Source organism: Crocodylus porosus, unplaced genomic scaffold, assembly GCF_001723895.1.
Source record: "Crocodylus porosus isolate Cpor-Errol unplaced genomic scaffold, CroPor_comp1, whole genome shotgun sequence".
In the NCBI taxonomy this organism is placed as follows: Eukaryota; Metazoa; Chordata; order Crocodylia; family Crocodylidae; genus Crocodylus; species Crocodylus porosus.
The window spans coordinates 104549450-104566121 of NW_017728906.1; the positions used below are offsets into that span (position 1 = coordinate 104549450).

A 16672-nucleotide genomic window follows, 5' to 3' on the forward strand; every position below is an offset into this window, starting at 1 on the left:
GAAGGGGGAGGAAGGAAAGGGGACTATTTCTTCTAATAGCAAGAATGCCCAACTACAGTCTTCATTCTCATTTTCTGTCCTGCCGGGTGATGAAGAAAGAAGAAAGTGGAAGAAGGTTTATAGCTTGCCTTGTTGGCTTTTTTCTTTCTTTTTTTTTTTTTGCTGTAGAATGTTGGGTTGTTTAGAAAGGGACTTCTCTTCAGGATCACTCTTCTGTTGTCTGGAGGGGTGACTATACTCTACATACGGTGGAGAATCATGGGCACAGGACCACCAGCGTTCACTGAAGTAGACAACCCAGCTTCATTTGCAGACAGCCTATTCATGAGAGTAAGTCACAGACTTCGTTTTTTGCAAGTTCAAAAAATTGGTTTTTGAAAAGAAAATCCAATTATATTTCAGTCCTTCAAAAAAACAATAAAATGTGCAAGATTTATATTTTTGTGCTGTATGATGATGAGTCACTGTCATTTTTGCTATTGTGATGATTTTCTGTAGGTAGGGATTTTGTTTTTTAAGTAAATCTCATGTGTGCGCTGCGTTTAATTTGGTATGTGCTTTTCCACCCACCCTTCCTCTATTCCTGGAAGAAAGGACAGAATCCTTTCCCCCCTTTTTTTAATTTTCAAATATTGCAAGCTGGCTGTACCTCTCTTTCTTCACTGTTGAAGAAAATTACTTGTGTCCTGACTAAATAAGTTTTGTTGCTTTTTTCCTGGGTTGCTTTTTTGTGTGTGGTTTAGACATTTCCTTGCATTCTGGAAGAGTGTCCCACCAAGATCTACCTGTATAGATGACTGTCTATAACTGTGTCTCTCATCCTGAACAGGACAGTTATCTATGTATGGAAAACAGCTTGTTTTATGCTGAAATCCTTGTATATTTTTATAGATGTAAAATGAATGGACCCATTCTTACTAAGAATCAGCATTTGTGTATCTTATAAAATGCACTTGTTGTGGGGAGGGAGAGAAGATTGTGAAGAAGAACTCTGAAGTTGGTTTTTTCCTCTTAAGTTTAGTATCAAATAAATGTTTGTTTTCCTTTGACTGACAGGTTATAAACTATAATTACTACTATTCGTTGAATGCATGGTTGCTGCTCTGTCCCTGGTGGCTGTGTTTTGATTGGTCAATGGGCTGCATACCCCTTATTAAATCAGTCAGTGACTGGAGAATAATTGCACTAGCAGCACTTTGGTTCTGCCTAATTGGCCTGATATGCCAAGCTCTATGCTCAGAAGACAGCCATAGGAGAAGGTAAGAGGCAGTGTTGAATTTTAAATGCCACACTAACTTGGTACAGTATTATTTTGTTAAATATTCCTGTACTGATAATTCTAACAATTTGGTGGAACCAATACCTAGCAAATGTAGTTGAAATAAATATTTATATCTATCATTACTGTTTCATCCCAATTTGGGGCCATCACTATACACTGACTAGTGGGGAAGCACACTTGTAGGAGGGGGTATGGATGGCTGCTTTATTTTCCTCCTGAAATGGCATTTTGAGATCCTTAACACTGTAGGTGGTAAAAAGTAATTTGTGGTCAGAGCAGAGTGTAATTGATGTATGTTGTGTTCCTCTTTTTTACAGTTCTTCTTTCTTTTTTCTTTTGTAATAATGAAAAAAGGGTTTTTATAAAAGATGTAGAGATTCTGGCCACTGATTGAAAAAATAAAATGCTATCCCAAAGTGATTACTCTTTCATCATTGAAGAGTTACTGAGAAAATACTTGAAAACAACAACAGCCACACGTTATAGAATGGAAAATCAACTTACTGCTCTTAGTATGACTCTATTTTTTATATATATATTTATTTATTTATTTTATATCTATTATATTTATTTACTTTATATCTATCTATCTATATTTACTTATCTACTTTTCTTCAGAATCTGTTTCACACTGCACATCCTTGAACTGGTTATATAATTTTAAAGAGGCAGCAAATTAAAGATTTTAATTGGAGTACATACAATTCAGTACTCAAAGTATGGTTTCCCCCACCTCTCCCATCTCTTGCTCTGCCAGTTTAGTGCATTTCTTAAAATGTTAATCTCATATCTGCTTCCCTGTCCTTTACTTCTTCCTTTATTTCTTTGGGTTGAAGGGCATTCACTACACAAATGATTCAGTAATGTTTTAATTCTGTTAAAAACAGACTTGTGAAATGTGCACAAAGCTGCTGGCCAACACTCACGAGCACTTCCAAGCTATCAAAATAATTTTTAAAATGCCATGGAAGCCCAGCATGTTTTGACGGGGATGGGGACAGTTATAATTTGAAGCTCTAAAAGACTTATTAAAAATAATTACAGATGTTTAAAAAAAAAAAACATGCAAAAAAGTAGTTTGTAGATGTGAAGCGGTACATCGGTCCCATATAGGATCGGCACTAATAAAGGGAAAATTGACAGTATCAGAAATCCACTTTTTTTGCCTGATGTGGCTGAGAAGTGCCCTGTGCGTGCGCACAGCTACAATATGCATGTGGCCCGGAACGCAGTCCGGCAGCTTGGAAACGAGCGTCTGGTTGGTAAGTCTGTTGTGGGGGAAGGGACATGGGGATGGGGGGCAGATCGAGGCCCCTGTGGTGAGGGAGGGAGTGGGGCAGGTGCTACACAGCCAGGGCAAGGAGCGGGATGGAGCTGCAAGCAGCTCGTTTGGGGAGTGTGGGGTGTGGGAGGTGGCTCCCACTGCTGAGTGCACCCTGGGAGGGCATAGGGGCATGTGGGGCAGGGCAGGCTGTCGCTGCAGGCTGGGGCCAGGGCTGCACCTGGCTCTTCCTGGCGGGGGCTGAGCCAGGCCACACTTGGGGCGGGCAGCAGTGTTCAGAGGGGCCTATGGGGGGGCTAGGGTGAATTTTGGGGTAGCTGCAGGACCCCCCATAGCCCCCTCCCAGCACCACCGCCACCTGCCCCTAGCGCAGCCTTACCCAGCTCCCCGACCCTCCAGGAAGAGCTTGGTGCCACCTCTGCCCCATCCCACAGCAGCAGCCCGCCCTCGGCCTACCTGCAGATTTGGGGGCACACTCCCCCATGCCCTCCTGGGGTGCACACAGTGGCAGGAGCCATGCCTCCCGCCTTCGCACGCCTTGGACAAGCTGTGGCTGCATCCTGTGCCCTGTCCCAGCTGAGCAGCACCTACCCTAGTACCACTCCCTCCCTCACTGCGGGGGCCTTGATCTGCCCCCCCATGCCCCTTTCTTTCTTCCTCCCACCCCTTCCCTCACACCACTTACCAGCCCAATGCTGGTCTCTAAACTGTCTGGGTGCACGTCGGAATTGGATCAGTATCGGCCGATATGGCTCCTTAAAAATCATCCATTGGAATCGGCCCAAAAAATCCCTATCAGTGTACCCCTAGAAGTTTGTTTGTTTGTTTTACCAGAAGAAGCAACACCTTTGTTTGTCCTGGCTCTGCAGTTTCTATATAGATTAGGCACTTCAGTGGGGCTTTTTGGCACCTTTAAACCTGATCAGCTATTCGATAAAAGTGCCAGCCCCCCCCGCCACTGAACTGCCCAATCTATATGGATGTTGGGTGAGCCAGGTTCAACAAGTGTCATGCGTTTTCTGGGAATGTGCTGGGCTCAGCACAGGAGTGCACCGAGTTTAAAGTAGAGCACCATATTTTGGGGTTTTTTAACATCTGTAAGCAGCCAACAGTTTTTGTGTTGTTTTTTTTTTTTTAAATGTGTAGGTACCTTGATACAGATTTGCCCTTTATAAAGAATGCATCAGCTTTGAGTGAATGTGGTGTCTTTGGTAGGTTTTCTACTGAACAGAACCATTATTGCAAGCAAAGCTTATTAGAAATTCAACTTTTGATTTGTTTTTTTAAATATCAGTAAACACTTAAATATTTTTTTCCTTTTATTTCTCACTTAATAGTTTTAGAAAACTATCTAAATGTCTGAAGTCATTTTATTGCCTGTATATTTGAAAGGAACAGAACTAATGATTACCAGTTTGTTCGGGTCATACTCTACCCTGGATATGTGAACTTGTCTCTGGTTTACTTTTGTGGGAATTCTGGGTTGGATTTTAAAGGAACCAGAAGACGTTAGATACCCAAACACCCCACTAAAATTCAATGGTAGCTGGGCATCAGCCTCGCCGAGGTTCCTTTGAATACTCCAACATCTATGTACAGACTAAGGCACTTTGGAACCCCCAGAGTTCAGTAAATAGTAATAATAATTTTATAATAGTTTTACTCTGTATTTGGTTACTAATATGAGCATCTGTTTCTTCTTTCCAGAATTCTTACGCTGGGACTGGGGTTCCTGATTATCCCTTTCCTTCCTGCAAGTAACCTGTTCTTTCGAGTAGGATTTGTTGTTGCAGAGAGAGTCATCTACCTTCCCAGTATTGGATATTGCATTCTGTTTATATATGGATTTAGTTTATTGAGCAAACAAGCCAAGAAAAAGGTACCAACAAAACAGTCAGTACAATTGATGGTCAAGACTAGGAGAAGGGCTTTAATACTGAAAGATCTCTCTCTCTCTCTTTTTTTTTTTTTTTTTCCTAAACCTGTGTCATCTTTAAGAAAATTTTTATTGCTGCTATACTGGGAATCTTGTTGATAAACATGATGCGCTGCATTATCCGCAGTAATCAGTGGAGATCTGAAGAACAACTTTTTAGGAGTGCTCTGTCCGTGTGTCCTCTCAATGCAAAAGTAAGTCAGAACATTCACTTTTTTTTTAGCTTTTCAATGTTTCTGCAACATTGCAACATGCTAAATGTGTTTCAGTAGAGCATCTCATTTACAGTTCTTTCCCCTTCTGGTACAAGGACACAACAATACCATCCAGAAAGGACATGCAAATTATAGTGGCAAGAATAATCAACACACTAGTCAGTGCAAATTACTTTACAGTAATTCAAAAGTGAAAAAAGAAGATAAATTGACTTCAGTGAAGACGTTCAATTGGATCAAAAAAGACCAAAAACTTGCAAGTACAAGCTGGTGGAACAGATGCATATATAAATTACTTTTTGCTGCAACAATCTCAGTCTGCAGAGGCAGAAATTATAGAAGTGTATTCAACTGACTTGATGTAATTAGGATCCCATTTGCTCACTTCAGAGTCATTATTATGTTATTATTTTTTTCTTTTTGGAGAACCAGCAGACTATAGGGTAAAGGAACTGAATTGTCAACAGAATTGCTGAGTCTTTTGGTGAGATGCTTACCGCAGGCTTGCTTCTTAATGCAGAGAAGGTGTCCTTGGCTGAGATGTTGTTGAAGACCGTGATGAAGCTTATCTCTGAGTTGATTCAGGCGTACTGTAGGGGGCATTCCAAGGGTATGGTCACAAGAAATGTTTCAGGGGGTTAGGCTGCAGTGCAGCCTGAGAAGCCCCCTGTTATTGTTCAAATTGTACTGCAGGCCTCTCCAGAGTAGCCCAGAATTGGGAATGTGCAAAAATGGCACCATCTTCAGGGAATGGTATCTTATGCCCTCTACTCTAAAGCAGTGTTTCAGAAAAAGGTGGCTCAGAACCCCAGGTTTTTATAGAATTCAATTTTTTTTTTTTTTTTTTTTAGAAAATTTAAATATTCAACTTCAAGTGAACAATAAACCACCCATGCATCTAATTAAATACAGATATATGGTGTAAACAGAACAACAGAATGTGAGCTAACCCTATCAATTATCTTACCTTAGAACCCCAGGTTTTTATAGAATTCAATTTTTTTTTTTTTTTTTTTAGAAAATTTAAATATTCAACTTCAAGTGAACAATAAACCACCCATGCATCTAATTAAATACAGATATATGGTGTAAACAGAACAACAGAATGTGAGCTAACCCTATCAATTATCTTACCTTGGTATATGAAAAAATCAGCTATATATGAGATCCTGTTGTGTGGCAGTTGTAGGCAAACAACTATAGTTTAATGATGGCTTTAGTATATCTCATATTCTAGATGACAGAGATATGCTGTAAATAGAGCAGGTGCAGCCTGTCTCTTTTTTTAGCAGTTGCAAAAGAGTGTCATGAGGAGTAGTATAATGTAAGACAGTGATTCTCAATCAGGGTGCCAAGGCACTTTGGAGTGTGGCAAAATTGTTGAAGGGTACCTCAGGAGGTATCGAGAGACAACTAGATAAGAGTGGGATCAGGGCTCCAAGTACGAGGATATAAGCAAATAAGGGCAGGCCCTGGCTCTCTGGTTGCTCCATTGCTCCCACTGCCAAGCCCCTCTGCAAGGAGAGGGGCAAACTTAAATAAATTAGTTTTTTTAAATGAGGTGCTGCTCATTTCACAAAAGTTATGAAGGGATGCCTTGAATCTAATGAGGGGTACCTTGGGTGTATAAAAGCTGAGAACCACTAATTTAAGCAAATGGAGATTGTGATAATGTGACCTCTACAAAAGAGTGTTGGAGATTCTTATTTCAGTTGGTCATTGGGAGTAATTTCACTGAAAACACAGTGGTATGGTAATTGGATCAAGAATCAGGCCCTCGGTTTGACTGTCAGTAAAAAATAAGGAAAGGACATTGCTATAGATACATATCTTCAATGCTTACTAGTCCAGTCTACCTCTGCCTCCCACTCAGTCATGTTCACCTTTTGTGATGCATGTTCCTTATTTTGAATACTAAAAAGTACTTATTACAGCAATTTTTGAGAAAAGTACAAAAGAAAAACCAAAAACCAAGAAACTACCAAAACAGCCTTACACAGTGACTGCATCTGAGATCTGCCAGTCCCCATCCCCACCTCCCAAAAAACCCAAATATTCTTACAAATATAAACATGAAAATGGGAACCAGGCATAACAGTCACAAGCAGCTTTCTACCCCAAGCTGGCTTCTAGAAACCCCGTTGACCATTTAACAAATGGCCAGAGCCACTTTCTTCCATCACAACAACTTCAACAATGCAGCCATATGTTTTCATGCCCCAAATTTGAGTGACATGAAGGACTATAAATATGAGAGCAGAATATAGTGTTATGTATTGTCAGGTAAGCCAAAATCCACTGAAATTTATATTATTTTTAATTTATCTTATAAAAAACACTTTCAGGGGACTGTTATAGATTAGCGGCTCCCAACCTCCCAGGCCACAAAAGTCCAGGACGCAGGTGTCACGGTGGATGTAGTCTTTCTGGACTTTAGGAAGTCCTTTGACACTGTCTCTCACCCCATCCTCATTAAAAAATTAGGCGACTGTGGTGTCGACTCCTACACAGTCAAATGGGTTGCAAACTGCCTGGAGGGCCGCACCCAAAGAGTGGTCATTTTCATGTTGGAGGGACGTGAGCAGTGTGGTTCCCCAGGGCTCGGTCCTCAGGCCTGCACTGTTCAATATCTGATTTGGGCAAGGGGGTGAAAAGCACCTTGTTCAAGTTCACAGATGACACTAGGATGTGGGGAGAAGTGAGCACGCAAGAAGAGCGGGACAGGCTACCACTAGATCTGGACAGGTTACAGAGGTGGGCGGATGAGAATAGGATAGGTTTCAATACAGACAAGTGCAAGGTATTGCACCTGGGGAGGAAAAACTAGCAGCATACCTACAGGCTGGGGAACTCCCTTCTTGTCAGCACAGAGGCAGAAGAGGATCTTGGAGTCGCTATTGATTCCATTATGAACATGGGCCACCAATGTGGGGGTGTAGTCGGGAAGGCTAACTGCACTTTGTCGTGCATCTACAGATGCATCATGAGCAGGTCCAAGGAGGTGATCCTCCCCCTCTATGCAACACTCATCAGGCTTCGGGTGGAGTACTGCGTCCAGTTCTGAGCGCTGCACTTCAGGAGGGATGTGTATAGCATTGAGAGGGTCCAGAGGAGGGCCACTCGCATGATCAGGGGGATGCACGGTAGGCCCTATGAGGAGAGACTATGGGACCTGAACCTGTTCAGCCTACACAAAAGGCTGAGAGGGCATCTAGTGGCCAGCTACAAACTTGCCAAGGGGGACCAGCAGGCAATGGGAGAGTCCCTGTTCCCCCGAGCTCTACCAGGAGTAACAAGGAATAACGGCCATAAGCTGACTGAGAATAGGTTCAGGCTAGACATCAGGAGGCACTAGTTCACTGTCAGGGCAGCTAGGATCTGGAACCAACTTCCTAGGGAGGTGGTATTCACCCCTACCCTGGGGATCATCAAAAGGAGGCTAGATAACCACCTAGCCGGGGTCGTTTGACCCCAGCATTCTTTCCTGCCCATGGCAGGGGGTTGAACTTGATGACCTGCTTAGGTCCCTTCCGACCCTAGCAACTACAAAGCCTTTTTAATACTGTGAACCAGCACAGGAGTGGAACAGGGCTCACGGAGCTGGCTGCCTCCCTAACCGGGGCTGCCCCACCTCCCAGCTTTAATCCTGCATGTGACTGCCAGCAGCAGAAGCCACCTGGGCAAACAGACCAGGGTCCAAGCAGGGGGTTCATGCCACGACCTGGCAGCCAACCCTTCACAGCCCAGTACCAGGCCATGGCCCAGTGGTTGAGAACCTCTGCTATGGATTGTCCAGCCTGCTACACCAGGGAGAGAAAACCCAGGACTATGTCACAGGATTTTCTTGTGGCTTAGTATTGGAATAGATCAGGCCTTGCGATTACCTGTGCATGACAAAAAAAAAAAAAAAGAGTGCATGGGATATTGCAATAATTCAGATTGTCCTGCAGAGTAATGAATCTCTTCTCTGGAGCATGGATTTCACTGGCTATAGAAGACGACTTCAACACTAGCTTTGATAAACTTGGCCCTGTGATATGAAATGAATTGTAAATTAAATAAGAATCAATAGTAAGTTAGAAAGGCTTGGCCCTTTTAAAAAAGGGGATTGTAGTAGGGAAAGATCTGGCAGTTCCCTGCCTTATGTAACATTCAAGACATAGACAAAAATATTTGATTTTTGAAAGAAGGGAATGTGCTATTTTTTAAGTATGTTATGTCCTGTAACTGTTTTGTTTGTTAACTCAGTTGTCAGACTGAAAAGGGAAATGTTAAAAACATATGAAGATATTTAGTCTGAACTAATAGCTTTGGGTCTGATTCTGCTCGGCACTATATAAAAGTGGTGTGAGATGCCATTGCATTCAGTGGAGTTGCCCTAATTACAGCTAGAATCAGCTTTTTTTGGGTAACTGGAAAATACATACATCTATGTAATTAACTTCTATGAAGTTATCCCATACCTATAGAACAAGACTACCTAACTACTGATATATAATGGATTTAAAACAATATGATGCTACTAGCTCATACAGGGCCTATTCTAAAGTCAAACAGAGTCTTTCCATTGACTTCAGTGTGTTCTGGATCAGGTCCAGAATATTTGACTGCAGTAACAGATGATCTAATTAATTACATGTGATTGTAACAATCACCTAGAGGTGGTAAAATTGGTACCAGATAATGTAAGATAATTAGCTTCTAAAGTTTGAATTGCCACTACTTTATCAGGCTAATAACCTACCCCACCTGAGCTTTTTAATCTGAATGACAGATTATCTTTTCTTTAGATTTTAAAAAGTTAATTTTTGGAAAGGCTCAAATTTCTGACAATTTGAAGTTATGTGACCAGTTTAGAAAACAACAAGCTGTTTCTTTCCTTCTCAGCAAACAGTAGGCTACAATGCTATTACACAAACAGTTCTTATCTCTGAATAGTTTTCTTTAATCATTTATTTAAATAAAACATGCAATAACACAGCCATTAAATGGTAGGAAATATTTCCCCTTTTTCCTTTTTGTAGGATTAAAATATCTGAATAAAAGATCAGACTTATGCCCGAAATAATTATTTGTAGTCCTTAAATCCAGTAACAGGGTGAAATTTCTTTAGAAAACTATTTAAAATGATAAATGTATTATAATTACCATGTTTACTCATATATAAGGTGAGGGAGTTTTTCCAAGCAACATGGGGGAAAAAAGCTCCTTGTCTTACGCCCACATACAAGAAAACCTCATTAAATATGTTGTCTGTCATTTAAACTGCTGCCAAACTAGCATGTGCTCAGTAATGGAAACCAGCTATGTAGGTGATTAAATGCAGCCAACATTGTGCATGACTATAAAACACGTGGCCCATACTGGGCAAACATACTGATGGGAACCTTTTTTTCTTCTTTCCGTGTGTGAGATACTTTAAAAAAAAGTAGGGGGAGCAGTTGCTTTCCTGGGAAAGAACAAACTTCAGGCATGGAGGTACTTCAATACCAGGTCAGCACTTGGGAAAGCTGGAGCAAGCTCTGACACCATCCTGTGGTGCCAAAAAAGCTGATGGGAACCTTTTACAAATTTATATTAAAAACACATATCACCCTACACTTACAAAGCTATACATCTTTAACATCCTGGTTTTACCAAGATTCATAGCACAGAAACAACTACAGATCAAAAACATACAACTCCATATATTAAACCCTTATACAACATACGTCAACTTCCCACAAAAAAAGATACTTACATAAATCTTTTTCTTCATACAGAACTTGAAAAACTGTTATCTCAGTAACCACCTGAAATTTTCTATCCCTCTCATCAGTGCTCTCTGTTGGTTTAGTATCCGGTCCTTTTTCTGCCTCTTCCTCTTGATCTCTCTTGTCCCGATCAGTGTAGTATTTCAATTTATGTAGTACCAGTTTCAGGCACTCTTTTACAGTGAAAGTCAACCCCTTAAAAACCCAGAAGTTTCTTACTTTCTTTCTTGCCTTACTTCCCATAAACTAGTTTTAACACATGCTAATAAAGTCCTTAACAGCATTTCATAGAATCCTCTGATCCCTTTGGTATGAGTGCATGTAGTACCACCTCCCACGCTAATGACAGGTTTATTTTGGTGTCACTCAAAGTGGCAGATCCTTTCCCACATCCCCTTTGCATATGTACACTTCCAAAACACATGTCCCACCACTACTTCTTACTTGCACCTCTCCCTTGGGTACCCTGATGAGCTTGTCAAGCTCCATCTGTGTTGTACCTATATCACTGGCAAGATATTTCTTGCAACCATCCACACTCGGCAGCATGTTCCCCTTTTAGTTGTTTACCTGTCATTGCTTCTCACACCACCTTCATTTGTCCTGCTGTAAAGTTTCCTACCATTGCCATCCTGTCTCTCTCCCTTAGCACTTTCATCAATTTCTTATGATCCTTCAGGACCTCCAGCCATACCTTCCCTATTTTATACCTTTCCATTAAACCTTCCATCCTGATATGATGAATCAGCAGTTACTACGCCCATGGATTCTTTAAAGAGGTCTAATATACTCCCCATTTCCTCAAAATTGTACTTGCATGAAATTGGGTGATATGCGCTGCTTTCCCTGCTCCCCCCATTTTCACCTTGCATACCATACTTACGTATTTTGCATAGATGAATGATCCCAAGTCTGGCCACCTCCCCATTTCCCACTCTTTTGCTTTGTACAGTTCAGATCTAGCCAACCTTTCTCTTTTGGCATTCCAAAAGAATGTACATATTTCTTTCTATACTTTTGCTATCTGCTACCACATCAGCAGGAATGCAATTCCCATATATAAAATAATTGGCAGCCTTCACCACCACCACTTCTCTGGCAGAGGACAGTGTCCTTCTTGACCATAACCAAAGTACTTGCCATATCCTTGCCATCAGCTTTTCCTATGCTGTATTACTTTTCCCCTTGGTGTCCATCAGGATCCCTAGCACTCTGATTTCTCTCTCACTCACCTGAAGGCCCAACTTTTCCAAATCTCTCCAGTTCCCCACTCGCATTATGGTGCTTTTTTGGTCTATTTAGCTTAGCCGCTATCACTTCTCCATACTCTGATGTATGCTTTGGGACCCTTTCCATCGAAAGTCCATCTCTAATTACTACATGTATATCATCCCTGTATATAAATGCATTTTACCTCTTCCATTCCTGGTATCTTTATACCACATATGACTTTGTCTTTTCTTAGTCTTTGTACTAATGGTTCTGTGCTGCACACACGCAGTAGTGGTGAAAGGTGGCACCCTTGTCTCACCCCTGTATGGATTTTAAAAGCTTAGATGCCCTTTAATTTGCTCCCTGGGAGTACGCATGGTGGTGGGGAGCCGGCCCTCTCCCTGCCCCAGACCAGCCACTACTGGCCCCTTCCTGCTCCCCTCTGGGGCCCTGCAATCATGCATTGCAGCCCCAGGCCCCAAGCACTGCCTGGCTGGGCAGCAGCCCCAGCCCTGCTTGGGGCCATGTGCATGTTAATGCACTTGGCAGTCCGGTCTCCCACCTTCTTCCCACTCCCAGCTCCCTGCAAACTGGTGCAAAATGGCGAAAATCATGGGTTTCTCTGGTAAAACGAGAAATCTGCGTTTGCCTCCTTCCCTCACTTGCATTCCCATAGCCTTTGCAAGCTGTTGGATCACTTTTGCATTTAGGAAGGCTTCTATATTCCCACCTCCCTGCTACTTATCACCTTCTGGTCTCCACTTCAGGCAAGACCCCAGAGGTGTTAGCAGCAGGAAACTGCTCTCCAGCTCTTTCTCTGACTCACCTCCTTCATTATCAGGTTTCTTCTTCCTGGTTTTCAGCCCCTGCATTTTTTCTTTCTTTTTGTGGTTTGTCTATCTGGTTCTTTCTTTTGCTCTATCTCCACTTTTGTTGTCTGTAAGTTATCTTCTTTCTTCCCCACGCCCACCTCCATGTCTGAGCTGTTTGCTGTTCCTGCCTTCCCTTCCATCTCCTATCTCCTCTTGCACTGCCTCAAACAGAAATTTTGCCCCGCTCCTTCTCTGTTTCAACCTCCTGTGGGGTTTCTTCTGCTATTTCTATCTCAATATCCAATCCCACCTCTCCTCCACTCTCTTCTTCTAGGTTTTGCTGTTCCTCAGGGAGCCTGACTGTACTTGCAAAGGTTTTGGGGCCCTACAAGTGTTCTTCTCCCTTACAAATAGTGTATTTTAGGGACTCCTGACACTCTGCTGCTCTGTGCCCCATCCCTTTGCATCTGTAGCGCACTGTAATGGGGCACTGTGTTGGCAGGTGCCCCACCCTTCTACATTTGCTGCGCCATTTTGGTTGCCCCAGGGTATATTATAAAACCCTGGTGTCCCTGATCTGGATCACCGTTAATGCTTGCTACAACCTAAATATAGATCATAATACCCTACCAAAGTCTGGAACTGGCTCCAGTGTGGCTCCAGGGTTGAGACCGCAAAATCAGCTGATTTTTGGTCTCAGCCCTGGAACCACACCAGGGCCAGTTTAAGGCTTCAGTGCAGTAAGGGGGCTGGGAGCTGGACAAACAGCTGTATATAGGTCTTTCCCCTCTACCCCAATGCACTGGAGCCTTGCCTTCAAGGCTCTTGTACAGTTGGGAGGCTGGGACCAGGTGAATACTGTTGCTTCTCTCTGTCTCATATGCAGTTCAAACACTGTATATCCACCTACCACAGAACAATATTCAGTTTCACTGCCTGCCTGAAAATAGTTTGTATTGATTCCTTAAGTCCACTGGCATATTTATGTAAAGACAAGTATACAGGGGCTGCTTCTCTTGCTCGTATCAATTTGTCATAGCTCCATTAACTTCAGTAGAACTGTGCTGATCTGTATTAACTGAGGCTCCAGCTTAGAGTATTTTTAAAGTACTCCAGTGCATTTTACACTACCTTTTTTAATCACCTAGTTCTTAAAGAATACTGTGTTGTTACACAGCCCTAAGGAGTATTCCTTTTAGAGCTATTATAATAACATAATTATCTGTTTAAGGCTGATGAAGGAGCATGTGGGCACAGTGTAATAGCTCATTTCCAGTTAGTACTGTCCTTGAATGCTGACTCAATAATGAAACACTACATCTGCTTTTAAATCTTTAAACAGAAAAAGAGACAGCTGTCCTCAAGGAGCTATGCACAATTCCTATCAAAGGCATTAATGTTCATGAAGGCCAAATTAAAAAAATTACAGTATTTCTTATTGTTAGAGGCCAGGTTCTATGCGGCATACCTGAGTGCACAGGATGTGGGAGAATGTAAAAATGTATAGTTACATAGGGTCATGAAGAATTGGAAGCCAGTGCTCAGTGGAGAGAGAGAATTGCCATGTCCCTACTTTTCTTGGAGATGCACAGGGTTGGGGAGGGGCATAGTCCACAGGTTCTCTATTCAGTAGCTACTGAAGCTGGCTAGCCAGCTACCTGGAAGACGTTATCTGCACTTCACACGTCTGTGTGCATCTGGAAGCCTTTTGGTGGTCTGTCTGTCCCTTGTAATAGTCTGTGCCTGTATGGTCCAATCTAGTTGTAAATAATATTAAAATATAGGTTTAACATTATTACATATCTATCCATCCACATGGTACAAGGGACTTTTTCATATAACACGCGTTTGCAATGCCAGGAAGGAAAAAAACCTTCCTAGTCATAGTTGGTGTTAAATATCAAAAGTTGTCCACTGTCAGAAAACTATTGCAGGAGCTAACCTCAACTTCCAGCTCAGTAACACAGGCAAATGTGTTAGAGGTAGCCATGAAACAATTTGTCAGTAAAAGACAAAAATAGATTTCATAGATATTAGGGCTGGAAGGGACCTCGGGAGATCATCAAGTCCAGCACGCTGCCCCAAAGGGCAGGAAGTCATCTAGGGTCAAAGGATCCCAGTAATACTTACTCTGTAGCCAGAAGTTTTGTTCTCTTGGATTCACAGAGTATGTCTACATGTGCATTTAGGTACTCCTAAATTTAATGCTTATTAGCTTAATGTGCATTAAGGTGATTTAGGCTCGCATCTACACATGCACTCATTAAAGTGTATTAACACCATGTGAGTGGATTAACATGAGACTAAAGTTAGTCCCAAGTCGGTCCATAAAGTATTAATGTGTGTTAATGCGTCTACATGTGCGTTAATGCGCTTTAGGTATTCATGCGTAAGCAGGTATCAAATTTAGGTGCAAATAACCTAAAACCTCATTTTAAGGCTCATTAAAATTGTGTGGCTACACGTGCGTGCTCTTAATGCGCCTTAAATCAGGCTAACACGCCTTAAATCGGCGTGCACAGATGTGCCCACTGTCTATTTGGCAGCCAAATGCATTGTGCAGCAAAGCTAATAAAACTTCTGACTTTGCCACACATTTAAATGATTTATTTAAATGGATGGAACATTTGGTAAAATTTCATTCTGTATTTTTTTCCAGGTGCACTACAATGTTGGCAAGAATTTGGCTGATAAAGGCAATCAAACAGCTGCTATCAAATACTACCGGGAAGCTGTAAGGTATTATTTAGCTTTGCTAAACTAGCCCCAGAGTATACTTTATTTTCTCAGGCCTAGTAAGACTGAAATCATGTTTAGGACAGTGGGTGTTGCAGTGTAAAAATGTTGCAGCATTATTTAAATAACTAACAACCTAGCAGAAAAGTATCTCATTTCCCTATAAGTAACAATCTTCTGTATTCTAGGTTGAATCCCAAATATGTACATGCCATGAACAACCTTGGAAACATCTTGAAAGAAAGAAATGAGCTCCGGGAAGCAGAGGAGCTGCTGTCCTTAGCTGTGCAAATACAGTATGTCAAAAAAAATGCCAGGCATTGTTGCTTGTCAAGTAAGCACAAACAATAAAATAGGATCTTGTATTCCAAATGCTAAAATGTATTTTAAAAATTTGCCTAGGCCTGATTTTGCTGCTGCATGGATGAATTTAGGAATAGTCCAGAATAGTTTAAGAAGATTTGAAGAGGCAGAGCAGAGCTACTGGACTGCAATTAAATACAGGAAAATATACCCAGACTGTTACTACAATTTAGGACGTTTGGTAAGTATTCTTGATTGAAATGGAAATTGCACATGTGACTTAAAAGTACTTATAATGTAATAGCTAAATTTTGAATTAAAATTCTGCTTCATTGCTCAACCTTGACAACAATTCCAATTTGCTTCTGTGTGGATTAGGGAAGATTTATGTTCTCAAGGCTCTTTTATCACTATACCAGCATACTTTGTTCCTACAAAAAATGCAAACAATGCACACTGCTTAAGTTTATGCAAAAAAAAACCCAAAAATTGGGAGAAAAATCTAAATTTTTTACAAATCTACTTTTTTTTCTTCTTCCAGAAGAGATAATTACTATTCTCTTGTCAAAATCTTGGCTTCAGTTGTAACTGATATATTCAACAAAATCTTGTACAGAGCCGTATCAGGAAAATAATTCAGTTTAGGTTTCTAATATATGTGGCTATCCTTCTCTTTTAAAATCAGTGAAAAAAGCATGTGTATATTTAAAAATTTGCGTGAATGGGACAAAAACTGAACAGAAAATTGATTGCTTCCCAATACTCTTTACATCCAAAGATTATATATATAATTGTGTATTACACATAATTATATATACATATATCTCTCTAAATATAATACAATATATAATTATATATGATGTGTGTGTACTTACATATTATATGTAACACAAATCATATAGGTGTGTGTGTATAATTGATATGTATGTGTAATGATTTCTTAACTGCTTTTTTAAAATCATCTTCCTTAATGCAACCTCACCTACCCTCTGATATGGTATTCTCATATCAAGGGGTTGTTTTTTAGTCTTGTTTTATTGAAGGAAGACAGGGAAAGTTTCATAGTTTCTAGGGTCGGAAGGGACCTGAGTAGATCATCTAGTCCAACCCCCTGCCATGGCAGGAAAGAGTACTGGGGTCA

At 41.2% G+C, this 16672-nt stretch overlaps 1 protein-coding gene across 1 annotated transcript in view; it reads left to right on the plus strand.

The window, feature by feature from the left end:
• Nucleotides 1–16672, plus strand: part of TMTC4 (transmembrane and tetratricopeptide repeat containing 4) — a 74653-nt gene that overhangs the window by 38263 nt on the left and 19718 nt on the right. The window contains exons 8-14 of the mRNA XM_019529702.1: nt 169–330; nt 1057–1259; nt 4272–4443; nt 4563–4694; nt 15152–15231; nt 15417–15524; nt 15631–15772. Of these exons, the coding sequence (XP_019385247.1) occupies nt 169–330; nt 1057–1259; nt 4272–4443; nt 4563–4694; nt 15152–15231; nt 15417–15524; nt 15631–15772 (999 nt within the window). The remainder of the gene's footprint in view (nt 1–168; nt 331–1056; nt 1260–4271; nt 4444–4562; nt 4695–15151; nt 15232–15416; nt 15525–15630; nt 15773–16672) is intronic.